We start from the raw sequence: 15,855 nt of genomic DNA, 5'->3' as shown, positions 1-15,855 counted from the left end.
TGCGGGTGGATGTTATTAGGTTTATTTGCAGGTGGATGTTAATAGGTTTAGTTTTTCGATGGAGCTACTAGGGATTGAACCCAGGACCTCATGCATGCTAAGCATGCACTGTACCACTTGAGCTATACCCTCTCCTGCCCCAGAAATCAGCCTTCTGATACTAACTACTATATATAAAATAGATAAACAACAGGGTCCTACTGTATATAGCACAGGGAACAATATTCAGTATCATGTAATAGCCTGTAATGAAAAAGATTATTAAAATAACTGAATCACTATGCTATACACAAGAAATTAACACAACATTGTAAGCTGACTATATTTTAATAATTAAAAAATAAAAATAAATTTAAATTTTTTTAAAGAAATCAGTCTTTTATAACAGGCCTGGGCTTTAGGACTAACTCTTCAAAGCAGCAATATGTTAGTAAGGCCATTAAGGATTAATGCAAAGGATAATTGCTTATTAATTATTATTTGTATAGTATTTTCACATACAGTATACTATACAATATGATATACTTTTAAATAATAGCCTCATTTACAACTTCAAAAGTATCTCTAATAACACTGCAAAATGGATATTATAAACATTTTGCAAAGGAGAAACTGAGGCTCAGACGGGTTTAAGTGTCTTGCCCGAGTTCATAGATTCACACCCAGGTTTCTCTCAGCCCAGTGCCTTCCCAGTCACCATGCCTGGAGCCAGATGAAACAGCTAGCCAAGGTGTCCCTGTAGAGGACACAAAAACGTTACTGAAATGATCAAAAATATGCTGCCTGTTTTCTCACTTTTGCCCTCGAGACACCTTATATTGCTGCACAATGTTAACCATCTACTGAAACAGACAATATCTTCCAGTGGACATTTAAAAGCATGCCTGCCAGGCGCCAGCCTAGCCCTGATGACATTTTTGCAACATAATTACAGGCAACACGACCAACCCTGAGATCAGCTTGCTGACAGTCTCCTGAAATCCCTGTGTCCTTCAGCTAAACAATCCACAGAATAGTGCTGTTTACTGCACTAGAGTGTATTTTATTACATTATCTAGCTAGAAAATATTTTAATATGGCACCCAAGAAAACATATGACTTGGAAAAAAAATTTTTTAAGCTGGTAAGAAAACAAACTGCAGAAAAGTGAGGACCAGTTGGCCAGCCAGAGAAAAAAAATTTAACATAATTTGAAAGACTTCATGGCTATATTCATATTTAGTTAAGTGTGGTTGACTAATACTGTCTAGCTGTTGGTGATTTTTTTAAAAAGTTAAATGAAAATCATTCCAAACAAGTAAATATTATGTCATACTCAGTGCATAGTATAAATTCCTTATTTTGAACACATTAGGACAAATTTCTCATTTTGAACATTATAGAAATTATTGTGGGGGGACAGGTAGAAATTATAGGTTAGTGGTAGAGTGTGTGATTACATGCATGAGGTCCTGGGTTCAATCCCCAGTACCTCCATTAAAAAATAATAATAATAAAATAAAATAAAAATAAATAAAAGTCTTTCTAAAAATTATTTTCTCTTCACTCTTATCAAAGAAATGTTGAACAAGTAAATAGAGAACATTGCTTTAAGGGAGCTCCAAACTGTGGCCTGGCTGGGACACCCACATGTCTATCTGTCCTTGACTTTGCACAGACTGTCACATGTGTGACTTTCAAGTACATTATCTATGTTGTTGACTACCTCACACGTTACTCAGAAATTATGTATTTGCTTTTTAGGAGTAAGAAATCTGTGGGAAAAGAAACTAAGAGTGTCAAATATAGGATAGTAACGAAGATTGCCAAGCCAAAATTCAAACTAGCCTTCGATACAGATTGGGAAGGAGTAGGAGAGAGATGTCACCATTGCCTGAGAAGTTCTCAGGGGACCCACTCCCAGGTGCAGAACACAGCCACTGATCTTCTGCCTTGGACCTCCCAGGCTACAGAGGACAGAACAGCATGCCATGTGCCCACGCAGTCTGCTACGTTCTCTACCTCTTGGTTTGCTTACCATCTAGGTTATCTTTCCCCTGTGTCAGGGTCAAAGCTGGCAGCCACAGTCCTCTGGGATGCCCAGGGCATCACTTGAATTCTCCTACTCCTCCAACCAGGCACTGCTGCCAGGCTGCCTTCTCCCATCAAGGCAGATTCTTCTTCTTTAAGCTTAGTAAGTGAGAGTCCTAATGTCTGCTTTTGGAATGAGGCAATTCTTGGAAAGCACACTGAAGACGCTCTACTCTTCTTCCAAGAAGTTGCCCTCATGTCCTCACGCAGCTCAATTTTAAATGTAATAACAATTAAGCACAAACTTAAGAGGGAGACATGGATTTGAATCCAGCTCTCTTGGCTGGTGGCCATAATTAGCTTCTTTTGGTCCCGTTGTCCCATTCTATTGTCCCTTGATGGGACAATAATGCCTTCTCTGGGGGGCTGTTGGGCACACAGCAGATTCAATAAACATCAGCTTTTATTATTATTATACAATGTTGATTGAAATAAGAAGAGGAATACTCCAAATATAGATTTGGGGATGATATGAAGGAACTAGTGAGCTGAGAAGTTAATAGGCCTGGATCCACCCTGGGTTTTGTTCATCGGTGGCCTGGGTACAGTTGAGGCTGCACAGCTGTGCAGTGAGGAGGACCAGCCAGCTTCATAGGTTTCCACTGGGTGAATGCACCATGACCTTGAGCCCAGCTTCATCCTCAGAGGCCCAGAAACTCAATCCCATCCAGAAATCATCTCAGGGAGGCCAACTTAGGGCCACAAATTCACAAAGGCCTGTGCATAAGACCATATGGTCAGTGGGCCAGACAGACATGTCAGCCTGACATTTACTCCCTAGAAGGAAGCACCCCAGGAAGGCGGGGAGCAGAAGGTACCTGGAGACTCTGGAATCCTAACAGACAAGCCTGCCTTGTAACTTGAAAATAAAGTGGCGTCAGGCCTTGTTGGTCGGCTGCGTGAGTTTCCACAATACAGACACCTGACAGCCGGCCAGAAGGTCTCTTAAGACCCTGGTGTCCGTCACATAGAAGTCAGAGCAGTGTGGCCACGATTCCCCTCTTGGTGTCTCCTTTCCTTGCCTCTAAGACTGACCAGCTTCCCTTCAGATCAACACACCTCTTCTTTAGACTTGTTCATACCCTCAGTCCAGTCTCATTCCTGGGAGCCTCTTACTACATGTTGGTTTCAGTGTTTACCTCTGGGAGGCCCAGGAAGGCCACGGTGTTTCCAAATTCTTGGTGGGTAACTAAGGATGGCTTATGGGTACAGTAATCTCTGCCTTGCTCTCCTCTAACAGAGTTGAAAGGACACAGAAAATTAGAATCATCTGTGTTGGAAGGAAACGCCTTCATTTTATAGATGTGACTTTCTCAGTGACACGTTGACATTGGGACCACACACTCAGTTCTTTAAACCCCAAATTCCCCTCTACCCCTTCTCCTATCTTCTTTCCCTGATCCTTATTTGGGGTGGATGGGACGGAATCCATGGAAGGAGGCAAATGTGGTAACAAAAGCAGTAAAATCTAAGGTTAGATGCTTTCCCCAGCTACTCCCAGGCTCAAAGCCAGCCACAGACTCTTGGCACAAGCCTGCCGAGGAGTGAGCCACAAGTTGCCCTTTGAGGATGCCAGCCTCTCTCTAGAGGGTTTCCCAGAGCATCTTGCTGTGGAAGCTTCCAGCTGAATGCTTACCTGAGCCCCAGGCACCTCACCAAGCTGCTTCCTGTGCCTGAAGCAATCACCAAAAAGTTATGATCACTTAAATGAATCTGGAGCCAGGGGCTGAGGGACAGCTATAGCCCAGTGGCCTTACCCTTCTCTCGGTCCCTCCCTCTCCTCCGTGCTCCTGGGCCACTTGCTGTGTCACTTCAGTCTCCATTTCAGGTCACGAAACATCTTCCTGCTCTGTTTCTAGCTCAGTGCTGGAGGCTGTGGCAATTATATAAACTCCTCAGTTTGAAGTCAAGCTCCCAAGCCCTTAGGAGACTTCCTGGTGCTGTGCCACTTCTCTAACAAGTATTTATTGAATTCATACTGCAGGCATCACCAACCTGAAATTAGCAATGCAATAAGCGGTACACCACATCCTTTATGTATGGCTCCTACCAACCACATTTTTCCAGAATCTAACCTTGAGAAAAAGATCAGACAACCCAGAATGTGGGTTGACAACCCAGACTCTCGACGATACAACTGGCCTGGACTCTTTAGAAAGAAAATCAGTGTCGTGAAAAGCTTAAAAAAAAAAAAAAAAGGCAGAGGATTGTTGTAAACTGATGCTGTCCAATAGAACTGTCTGTGATAATGGAAATAGCCCATGTCTGTGCTGTCCAATATGGTAGCCATTACCACATATGGCAGTTGAGCACTTGAAATGTTGCCAGTGCAACTGATGAGCTGACTCTTAAATGTATTTAATTTTAATTAATTTAAATATAGAACCACATATGTCTACTGGCTACTGTGTTGGATACAGCATAGTCCTCCATTTAAAAAAACTAATGGGGAGAAGTGGATGGTGGTATACCTCAGTAGTAGAGCACATGCTCAGCATGCACAACGTCCTAGGTTCAATCCCTAGTACCTCCATTTTTTAAAAAATTGAAAAAACAAAACAACCAAAGGCAATGCACCGACTTTTATTGTAGTCTGGACTGGGGGGTGGGGAGAATGAGGAAAATATTTCAAGGGATGTAGGTAAATTTAAACTGTAAACTGTTTATGACATTAGAGAGCTATGGTTAATTTTCTTAGGTGTGATAATGGTATTTTGGTTTCATAGGAGAATTTAATTATTAGGGCCTGTGCGCTTAAGTGTTAGGGATGAAGTGTGTGCTACTTACTTTTAAATGTTCAGTACACATACACAAAGAGACAAAGCAGAAGGGGCAAAATCTCAGTAACTGAAAATCCAGAAAACTACCTAAATGTCCACCAACAGATGACTAGATTGTGGTGTATTTATACAATGGAATACTACTCAGCCATAAAAAAAGAATAAAGTAATGCCATTTGCAGCAACATGGATGGACCTAGAGATCATCATTCTAAGTGAAGTAAGCCAGAAAGAGAAAGAAAAATAGCATGTGATATCACTCATATGTGGAAGATATATTTTTTAAGACACAAATGAACTTATTTACAAAATAGAAACAGACACACAGACATAGAAAACAAACTTGTAGTTACGGGGGGGGAGGGTGGGAAGAGATAAATTGGGAGTTCAAGAATTGCAGATACTAACTAATATACATAAAATTGATAAACAACAAGTTTCTACTGTACAGCACAGGGAACTACCTTCAATATCTTACAGTAATGAATAATGAAAAGGAATATATGTGTGTATATGTATGACTGAAATATTATGCTGTACACCAGAAATGGACACATTATAAACTGACTATACTTCAATAAAAAAATTTAAGAAAAAGAAAAAAGAAAATCCAGCTGAAGGACATACTGATATGCTTTGTACCCTTCTTTTAACTTTTCTATGGGTTTGAAACATTTTTAAAGAAAAAGTGGGAAGTAAAAAGCAGAGAGGCAGGGACCTGTAGGAAGTGTGATAGAAACAGAGCAAGGCTGACCGCTTTCCCCAGCTGCCAAAAACCTGTGTTCCAAACATGTCCGTGCAGATCCATTGTGTGGCACTCCGTGCTTTCCTTCTGTCTAATTTATAACTGTCTTTCTGGGAAACTGCAACTTACTATGGAAGAAATGTAATACTCCCACCCCCGCCAAAGGAATTGTCACTCTTTTGATAGAAACTCTGTGACCTGAGAGGGGTTGGGTGGGTAGCACTAGGAACTTGCTAATCCTCCCTCTTAAGTCCTCAATCCTCACATTTCTGATTTGGAAAACTTAAAGTAGTTCCTCTTACAGACAACCAGGGCCAAAGCGAAAATTCTGTATTAGAAATCCTTGTTTACTTTGCAACGTATTGTCTGCATATAAATTAAACAATTATAAACTGGTCACATAGTTAAAAGACCACAAGTCAAACCGATTGTGAAGGCTCCAGGCGATGAATAAGTTCGGTGATAATAAGGGAAATATTCCTAAATGGGTTGATACTGAAGTCAGGCCTTAAAGCAGCATTTCTCAAAACGGAATCTGGTCTCGGAATCACCTTCATACTTGACAAAACGACAGATTCCCCTGGGTCCTACCCCAGCCTGGCAGATTCAGAATGTCCATATTTAACAAGCGCCCCTGAGTGATTTTCGTGCTCACTGAAGTTCAAGAATCTAAAGGGCGGTCAGACTTAGGTGTGTGAAAAGAAGCCTGACAGGTGTTCTGATGGGTGAAGCACCCAAAGGAAACATACAAAGTCAAAAGGGAAACTGAGATTTACAGAGTATAAGGAGCGTCCCCTTCTGGAGGTGGGAGATTCCCACTGGAGGTCAGGTGAGAGAGGGTTGTTAGGTAGGGAAGGGCCAGTGTATAGAATGCTTTGGCCACCAGTTCAGGGAGGTTGGCCAGTTTTGGGGTAGTTGGTAGACAATGAAGGAACAATGATGTTTCAGGAAAATTATCCTGGCTGGTTGTATAAGATGCACTGAAGGTAAAAGAAAATCAAGGAGACCAATAAACAGGTTTTTGAAGAGGATCCAGGTATGAGTAATGAAAGCCTGAACTAGAAAAGTGGCACTGGATACAAAGTATAAAGGATGAGTGGGAGAGATGTCATTGAAGGAAGAATCAGTAGGATGTGGTGACTGACTTTTTATTTTTTTTTCTTTTTTTTTCTGGAGGGTGGGGGCAGGGGGGCTGCCCTCAGGGCCTCTCCTGAACACCCTCCCAGGAACTCCAGTGTCTAGGGCTCATATTTGTGGGAGAGAACGGGGCCCTGGAGGGCTGGTGACTGACTTTTTAAAAGGGAGGGGCTGTAGAGGGATGTGTGTAAAAGGAAATATTAATAATGCTCAAGGTCTGCAAACAAAAAACTAATAACATGATTTAAAAATTGGCTAAGGAGTTGAATAGATCTTTCTCCCAAGAAGATAGACAAATGGCCAAGAGATATGTGAAAAAAAAAGTTCAATGTCACTGATCATCAGTGAAACATAAATCAAAACCACAATGAGATATCACTTCACACCTCTGAGTATGGCTATTAACAACAACAATAACAACAAAAAAGGTGTTGGCGATGATGTGGAGAAACTGGAACCCCTGTACACTGTTGGTGGGAATGCAAAATGGTGCAGCCACTATGGAAAACAGAATGGAGTTTCTTCAAAAAATTAAAAATAGAATTATTATATAATTCAACAACCCCACTTCTGGGAATTTATCCAAAAGACTTGAAATCAGAATCTCAAAGGGATATTAGCACTGTCATGTTCATTGCAGCACTATTTACAGTAGCTAAGATAAGGAAGCAACTTACATGTCCTTTAAAAGACAAATAAAGAAAAGTGGTATATATACATACAATGGAATATTATACAGCCATTAAGAGGAGGGAAATTCTGCAATAAGCAGCACCATGGATGAACTTTAAGGACATTATGCTAAGTGAAATACCCAAGTCACAAAAAAACAAGTACTGTATAATTCCACTTACATAAGGTATCTAAAATAGACAAATTTATAGAATCAAATAGTTAAATGAATAATGATTGCTAAGAGCTGAAGGGAGGGGGAAATGGAGAATTACCAATCAACAGACATAATGTTCAGTTAAGCAAGATAAATATATTCTAGAGCTATACTGTGTAACAGTGTACACTTAAAATGTTGTATTTTTTGTATTGGATTGAATATTTTAAAACTTTAGAGGCAGATCTCATGTTAAGTGTTCTAACCGCAATACAATAAAAATGTTCAGGTCTGAAGCCTGAGTAAAGGGAAAAATGATTAAGCTAGGGACAGAAATATGTTTTTGTGGTGATGCAGTGAGGGACGCTCTCGCAGGACAGCCAATTGAAGGTACCTTTATGGCAGTTAAACAGAACTGATTGGAGATAAAGATATAAATAAAGTTTAGACAAAAAGAAATGTGAAGCCAAGAGCAATTCATTAAAGTAAACAGTTTAAAGAACAATCAGTTCAGAGACCAAGAATCAAGCCTTAGGAAATATTTACTTAGGGGGTGATGGGATGGAAGGAAACCATGAAAGAAAAAGGTGATCATCAGAAAGGTAGAGGGATGAACCAGAAAGAACAGTGTCACGGAAGCCATGTAAGAAACAAATTTCAAGGTAGTGCTCAACTATGTCAAAGCCAATGGAGATTGAGAAAGGGCCACTGAAAAGGGGCCTGAGACAGCCGGAAAGATGAGTAGCCTAGCCTGACCCCCTGTACCTGAGTAACCAACATTTTGGGCTAAATACATTGTGAACCATGCTGAGGTTCTTTCCTCACAGAATGTAAGTAGTAAGCTGTCAAAAGATCCGAGCAGGGCTGTTTTCCCATCATGCTGTTTTTTTCTCTTCTACTCTTGGGAAAAAGCATAGAAAATGGAGGTTATTTTCTGTGCTGTGAAGCTCATGTCCCCTTAATTCCTACCTAAAGGGCAGGCAGGTCAGAAAATTTACAGGCTAAAAAATTAAAAATATTTGCAAAACTGTAGTTCAATCATAATTCATGAGCAAAAGCAGCAACAAATGGAAGATGCTCAAAGCACTCCAATTCGCTTCCAGCTCAAATGATGTGAGTGGTGGTGTACGACTAGGGATTGTGGGAGTGAGAATGCGGAACCATCTGTTATTTTCTGTCTATCTAGTTATGGTAATACCTAACATTTAACGACATGAGTTTTTCTAACAGCCAGTCTCTTAATCGAGTCCCTGAATTTGACTAATACTGGGTTATCTGAGAAAAATGTAAGAGCTAGCCTTCATTATGTTCACGAGATCCTAGAGTTGTCTATCTGATTGAAAGAATAGTAAATGGACTTCACTTGGAGCATGAGGGACGAGGCTTGAGCTTTTATTAGTGGAGTAAGGTATGGAATCTGTGGCATAATTTTTAATCTTAGCTCCGTAACACTTTTAGAGATAATGAGAAATCTATCTAAGGACGGATTTAGGCAAGTTAGATCATGGTCAAATAAATCGCTTCTTAAGGATCTTTCCCGGAATCATTTAAAAATAAGATTCCAAAGGGTTGAAGGAGTTTGAAACTTTGTGTAGGTTTTTAAAAGCAAGAACAGTGCATAAACTACACCTCCCAGGAGGCCACGCGGGCGAGTCTCCACACACGGCTAGTTCTCTTCACCGCGAGGTCAGCTGGGAAATGTAGTGTCCTAAGCAACCCTGCACGTGACGCACGCGGAGGAAGGCGAGAGGGAGCGCGCCGCCTGGGGTGGTAACTGGGTCCAGCTACTCAAGGTGTGAGCGGCTCTTTCCCCAAAGTTGGTTTGTGCGGTGGAGGGAGGGCCCCATCTTCTCCCCAACCGTAAAATGAGCTGGCCCGGTTCAGATGCTCGCTGGAGCAACTCTGGGGAAGTCCCGGTGGGTGAGGCACCCACCGTGGTGCTTCATCCCATTTCTCGGCAGCGGGGCCGCGAGGGGGAGAAGGTGAGAGCAGCCGGGGGCTCGGAACTTGCGCCCTGCGCCCCACCCAGGCTGCGGCCGCGCGGGGAGGAAGCGCGTATAGGTTGAGTGCAAAGTTTCCTTTTTTGCTTTCTCGTCAGAGCAGTCCCAGCGGGCGGTGGGCAGGAATGCCGAACTTCAGTTTGAACGAGGTCTGGAGCCAAAGGGGTTAAAATAAGCGACTCCCCCACTTCCCGCCTCCCTAAAACGTCTGTCCCGCTAGCCATGGGCAGCCGCGATCACCTGTTCAAAGTGCTGGTGGTGGGGGACGCCGCAGTGGGCAAGACGTCGCTGGTGCAGCGATATTCCCAGGACAGCTTCAGCAAACACTACAAGTCCACGGTGGGAGGTGAGACGTCGCTGCGGGGACGGGGTAGACAAGAGGCCGGGACCACGAATTCGAGCTGTGGACTCGAGTCGGATGGGGGAACGGGGAGTTTGGTGTCCTTGGGTCCTTCCTCGGGTCAGGAAGTAGATGTCTGGGATCCTGAAGGGGGTCATCGCTGGGTGTTGGATTTGCATTCCTCTCTTGGATTTCCCCAGTTAGGTTTTCCCAGCCTGCGCTGACTGCCAGGAAAGAAATAGAGCAAGGGTGTGACGATGAGAATGGGGAAGGGAGGATGAGAAGATGACTAGTTGCTGCCTTTCGCTAGGGAACTGTGAGCCGCAGTCTCCTCCTGCAGCGTAGCCTTCCAAGCGGTCACGGGCAAATGTCTGCGCTCAGCAGAGGCAGCAGAAACCCTCCGGGAGGGCCTAGTTAGGTGCCAGCTGGGGCTGTTGTCCTGCCCCTCAAGGGAGTTCCAGGCACCTGTTGAGGGAATAGAAGGGTGTTTAACCTGGCCTCAGGGAGCCCAGCTTTGTTTAGGGGAGGTGGGAGTGATCGCGTGGGAGAGCCACTTGGCCACACGATCAGATGCTTATGAGGGCTGATGAGCTGTGTGTTTTTTGTCCATTGATTGCTTAAATAAAGACAACCTAGGAGTTCTTCGTAGAATGTGAAATATGCCACTGCTCTGACCTATCTTTCCACTGCCTTTTCTCTCTCCCTGAGGAGGGGAAGAATGAAAGGAACACCAAGAGTTAATTCATTTCTTCCCAGGGGTGTGGCCTTTGGACTCAATGTCTTTTCTGAAGGAGAAATGCCTTTTAATTAGAAGTTTAGATGGGGAGAGCTGGTGAAGAGGGAGAGTAACAAACATTTATTTATCTCCATTAAAAGAACTTTTTTAAGGTTAAATAAAACTTTACAGTAATGTAAGTTTTGAAAATGTGTGCTGGTGTTCATTATGGAATTTTTAAAAATTAACATGCCTTTGCATTGCAATGAAAACATTCTCCTTAAGAACATCCAGCAAAATTAAGGGTTTAAAGTTTCAAAGATTGTTTCCTGACTACTCTGCCCCTGCCCCCCAATAATATGAGGGTCCCTGTTTCATGAATTTGGTTTAATAGTGTCCCATTAATTTTTAGCAATTGCTCTAGCTTTCCTTTAGGGAAGAATATAATTGACTGGCTAATTTTTTTCTAGTTTTCCCCTAAATTTTCATTTAGTTTTCATTTCCCCTAGCTAAATTTCCCCTAGTTTTCATTTCTGTCACAGATGTGGAAAAATATGTTTCCAAACCTTGGAAATGATCCTATTTCGGTCCATATCAGAAAGCTCTTTCCTCGGCCTTGACTCATGGGCTCTCAGCATCTATAAACACAGCAATAGATTCCAGCACAGCTCTTAAGCATCAGCTTCTTCCTGGGAATCCCTCTGAGACCTTTGCGCTTTATCCCATTCCTGTCCAAGCACCTGCCTTATGGAGGGTGTAGCATTTCCCCAAGGGTGTGTTTTTCTCATAGTGTGAGTGGATTAGAAACCAGCAGTAAAATTGAATGTGGAAGATGCGAGTCACCACATTTACCTCATTTCCCCCTTCTACTCCATCATCCCCTCTCTGAGAAAACCCCCTAAATCTCCCAGAAACTGTTTAACCTGAGATGAGGAGTAGTTTTCATAATTACTCCCACCTTCGTATCCCCAGTCTTAGAGACAAGTAGTATCAAATAAGTTGGTTTGACCGGAGAGTAAAACCTGGAGACGCCTTGGGAGAGTGCATGTGTGTGAGCTCATCCCCACAATTAATACATGAACTCAGCTCATCTCAAGTCTGCTGAGGGGTTACAAATAAATAAACAAATAATAAATGAATGGGATTGGAGTTGTGTCCCCCTAGGGTTGTAATTGCATGTTTGATATGAATTTATCTGTGGATTTGTTAACAGTAAATTTTATCCGAGTATATCTTACGTATATTTCCAGTGGATTTTGCCCTGAAGGTTCTCCAGTGGTCTGACTCGGAGATGGTGCGGCTCCAGCTGTGGGATATTGCAGGTAGGCTGGGAAGACTGGGCAAGTACAAGGGAAGAAATTTTGGTTTGACCAGCAGGCTTTCAGAGAATAAGTGTTCTGCAAAACCAGGTGGGTTTTTTTGGGAGGGGTGGTTTGAGGGCGAACAGGGTGTATAGCTCAGTGGAAGGGCACGTGCTTAGCATGCAGGAAGTCCTGGGTTCAATCCCCAGCACCTCCATACAGAAAAACAAAATAGAACAAAAAAAGGTTTTTTTAAAAAAGGAGGTTTTCTGAAGCTGGAATGATTAAGCTGCTCTGAGGATATATAAGCTGGAGATGTTGTAGGTGTTTTTCCCTGAATAAACGTAGAGCAGTCTCTGTGGGTGGAGGGGCTGGCGAGGTGGTGAACCCTCCAGAACTCTCCAGGTGGACGCTCCCACAGCAGGAGGATGGTGTGCTTTCTAGGTTTCCAGCTGACCATGGTGAGAAACAAGAAAATAGAAACAATAATAATAAAAGCTGACCCTTATCTATTTTGTGCCAAGTACTTTTCTAAGCATTTTAGAATCTCTGACCCATTAATCCTCATGGTAACCCTATGGTAAAAGCTACGGCCTTTCCCCCCACTTTACAGATGAGAGATCTGAAGCACTGAAAGCTTGACTTGTCCAAAGTCACATAGATAGTAAATGACAGAGCAGGGATTTGGAATTAGGCCTCTGGGTGCAGAATCTGGGCTCACCCACTATGCCTCCTGCCCTCTTTCCCACAACGAAGGTGGAAAGGGCAGGGTGTCAGAGAGGGTCCTGAGACTGGTTCTCAGGATGACCTTCTCAAGAACTGTCTGCTGTCTTCCCAGGGCAGGAACGCTTCACCTCTATGACACGACTTTACTATCGGGACGCCTCTGCCTGTGTTATTATGTTTGATGTTACCAACGCCACTACCTTCAGCAACAGCCAGAGATGGAAACAGGACCTGGACAGCAAGCTCACGCTGCCTAATGGAGAGCCCGTGCCCTGCCTGCTCTTGGCCAACAAGGTATGTGGTTAGTCTTGGAAAATGGCCTCTGGTCTCAATCTGTGGTCAGAGAGTAAGCGTATCTAAGATGCACTCTGATCCTGGGTATCCACCTCCCCTTCTCAAGTTGGCAAAATCTCTGCCTCCTTTCAAGAGATGTTGGGACTCTTTGGGAAGAATGTTGATTGTGGATTTCGGATGGTGCTGTTCTAGCCACTGGGGGAACTGTTTCCAGTCCACAGGTATCCGAGAAATGTTCCTATCCTGAGGAATTTTATGGTATTACCTTTTATTTATTTTCTTTGCCAGTGCGATCTGTCCCCTTGGGCTGTGAGCAGAGACCAGGTTGACCGGTTCAGTAGAGAAAATGGTTTCACAGGCTGGACAGAAACATCAGTCAAGGAGAACAAAAACATTAATGAGGCCATGAGGTGAGTAGCTCATGCTGTTTGGGGGATAGGCACGCAGATTTACCCATCTTCCAATACAGCCTCTTGGACCTTCTTTTCCTGTTTCTGAGCAAGCAGGAACAGACCGAGCCACTGAAACGCCAGCTTCCGAAGGTCAGGGATGATGTCTTCTCTCCTGAGATAACTGGGGACAAACGGGCATTTAAACCATGTGGCTTTACTGAATGCCATCTGGTGATAAGAAGAGACAGCGTCTGCCATTTCTCCCTTTTCTCCATCCACCTTCTCAGACTTATTGTTTATTTGCTTTTTAGAGTCCTCATTGAAAAGATGATGAGCAATTCCAGAGAAGATATGTCTTTGTCCACCCAAGGGAACTATATCAACCTGCAAACCAAGCCCTCCTCCAGCTGGGCCTGCTGCTAAGAGCGTTTGGCTTGTTTTCCCTCCCAGTTCTACGAGGTCTTTCTTGTCCCTTCGGCTGCCCACCCAGCAGTTTTACTGAGTACATTTCAGCTGCCCCCTCCCGACTGTCCAGTAAGGAGGGCCATCATCACTCAGTAAAGACACCTGGGACCGACGTGCATTTCTGCCTCTTGTGCAAGTTGCCTCTCACTTGCTGTGGCCCAGTTAGTGCCTTCTGTACAAGAAAGTTTGTCTCATCCCTCAGTTTGTGATCTGGGATTTCGTGGGAAGGATTAGAAGTCAGCAGCTCTGGGTTTTGTTTGTTTTTAAAAGAGGTACTGGGGATTGAACCCAGGACCTCATGCATGCTAAGCATGTGCTCTACCACTGAGCTCTACCCACCGCCCTGCCACCAGCAGTTATGTTTTAAGGATCATACTTCTCACCTGCCTTTGAGCATATTTTTCTGTTTGATGTACATTGATATCTCAGTCTAATAGGCCTTCAGGTTGCAAGGAAAATGAGATCAAAGGTCATTTCCCAAATTCCTTGTAAGTCATTGCTTGGACTTTGAATTTAAACATCTGATTCTTAGATGCAGAAGGAGTGGGACTGGATATCTATGGGTTTGGGGCCACTGGAGGTAAACCAAAAAGTCACTGCATTCTTTTAAGCTTCTAAAGTCATAATTAGGTTTCTCGTCTTGGTTTAAGAATAGTCAGCCTTTTAAACTGTATATCTTGTGTGATGAGGACATTTCTTTCCCCAAAGAAATTAATTCTCACATTAAGGTTTCCTAGTGTTGCTCTCCCAGTGGGATGGGGGTGGAGTTTGCAGGTTTCTGGGTTGAGGTCTTGCTGCCTAATGCCCTGAAATAGGTCTGTTCTTCGCAGCTCCCAGAGTCTGAATGGAAGAAGAGAGAGAGGTTAGCAGAACAAAATCCTGTGGGGCAACTTGCTTAAGAGCACTTTGGGTAGCTAGCACTTAACAGCCATAGGAAATAAACATTGTGTTTATACCTTTGCCTGGAAGTGGAGAGTAGACAGAAAATCATTAGGTAATTTAAGTGCTAAATTGGGTGGAGTTTTTAGTATCAAATCACTTCTAGACAGTTTAATTCGTTAAATTCTCACAGGATGGTGATTTATAACCAACCCAAAGTTATGACTATTCTTAGTGCCCTCAGAGGTATAGAGTTCTTTGAGAGACACTTATTTATATAAGTGTCCTAAGTCTGTGGTTCCCAAATCTGACTGATCAGAACCACCTGGGAAGTTTGTTTAAAATTTAAAAAATAAAATGCTTTAAAATTTCTGTTTCCCAGCCTCAAACCTACTGAATCAAAATGTCCAGGGGTGAAGCATGGGAACTTGGTGGTGGTGGTTTTCAAAGCTCCCCAGGTGATTCTGATCAGCTTGGTTTGGAAGCCATTGCTGGAGAACTTGGTAAGGATACAGAGACCCAGGCTTTCTCTGTGGAAATGATCTGGGCTTCCATAGGCTCTGTTAGCCCTCCAAATGGTTTTGATACACACCAGACTTTGAAACCCACTGTCCTAAGAGAGAGCAGAGGCCAGACATCAAAAAGAGCCTTCAGTGGCTGGTTGGTTTTTAATGCCAGTTATAAATTTTGCACAGTCTTTTGAGACATTCAGGTTCTTTTTTGTATTACCCTTTCCAGGTAGAGTTTTTATTACAACGATTCTGCAAATAATAGTGGAGTAACAAGTTCTCTGTGAAAAGAAAATTGATTTTATATTCATTGGTTTGAACTCTTGCAAAATCACAAATAAATGGGAAATGCATATTATAGTCATGGTCGTTACTGGCCTTTAGTGTGAGTTTGTTAAAGTGTTACTTTATACTGAGAGTATTGTGAAAATGGAAACTTTATTTTTTAAAATAACTTCTTTAAAAATGAAGGTAAATGTTACTCTGTTTATCTGTAAATTTACTAGTACCGATTGCACCATTCAAATTCAGTACTTGGTGTAACTCCCCAAATACTGCTTGTTAGTGTGACCATTTTAAAAAACTGAAAATGCTTTCTTTTCCCACTTGCTGACTAGGATATTCCTGCTTTTTCAAGCATTGCTGGAGGCTGGCCTGCTAGCCCTTCTGGATT

The 15,855-nt window shown here is 42.9% G+C and overlaps 1 protein-coding gene across 2 annotated transcripts; it reads left to right on the top strand.

The window, feature by feature from the left end:
* Positions 1 to 9,279: 9,279 nt before the first annotated feature.
* Positions 9,280 to 15,542, top strand: RAB29 (RAB29, member RAS oncogene family). Of its 2 annotated transcripts, none has more exons than XM_010991359.3 (6): positions 9,280 to 9,354; positions 9,665 to 9,907; positions 11,867 to 11,938; positions 12,756 to 12,937; positions 13,226 to 13,347; positions 13,641 to 15,542. In XM_010991359.3, the coding sequence occupies exons 2-6, from the start codon at positions 9,784 to 9,786 to the stop codon at positions 13,750 to 13,752; spliced, it is 612 nt and encodes a 203-aa protein (XP_010989661.1). In that variant the 5' UTR covers positions 9,280 to 9,354; positions 9,665 to 9,783; the 3' UTR covers positions 13,753 to 15,542. The 2 variants fall into 2 exon arrangements, with proteins under 2 accessions (XP_010989661.1, XP_031294567.1); XM_031438707.2 differs by having other exon boundaries at positions 9,286 to 9,354; positions 9,660 to 9,907.
* Positions 15,543 to 15,855: the final 313 nt, after the last annotated feature.

Source organism: Camelus dromedarius, chromosome 21, assembly GCF_036321535.1.
Source record: "Camelus dromedarius isolate mCamDro1 chromosome 21, mCamDro1.pat, whole genome shotgun sequence".
Classification (NCBI taxonomy): Eukaryota; Metazoa; Chordata; class Mammalia; order Artiodactyla; family Camelidae; genus Camelus; species Camelus dromedarius.
Note: the sequence above shows the minus strand (reverse complement) of the source record. Positions and strands in the feature narration are given on the sequence as shown.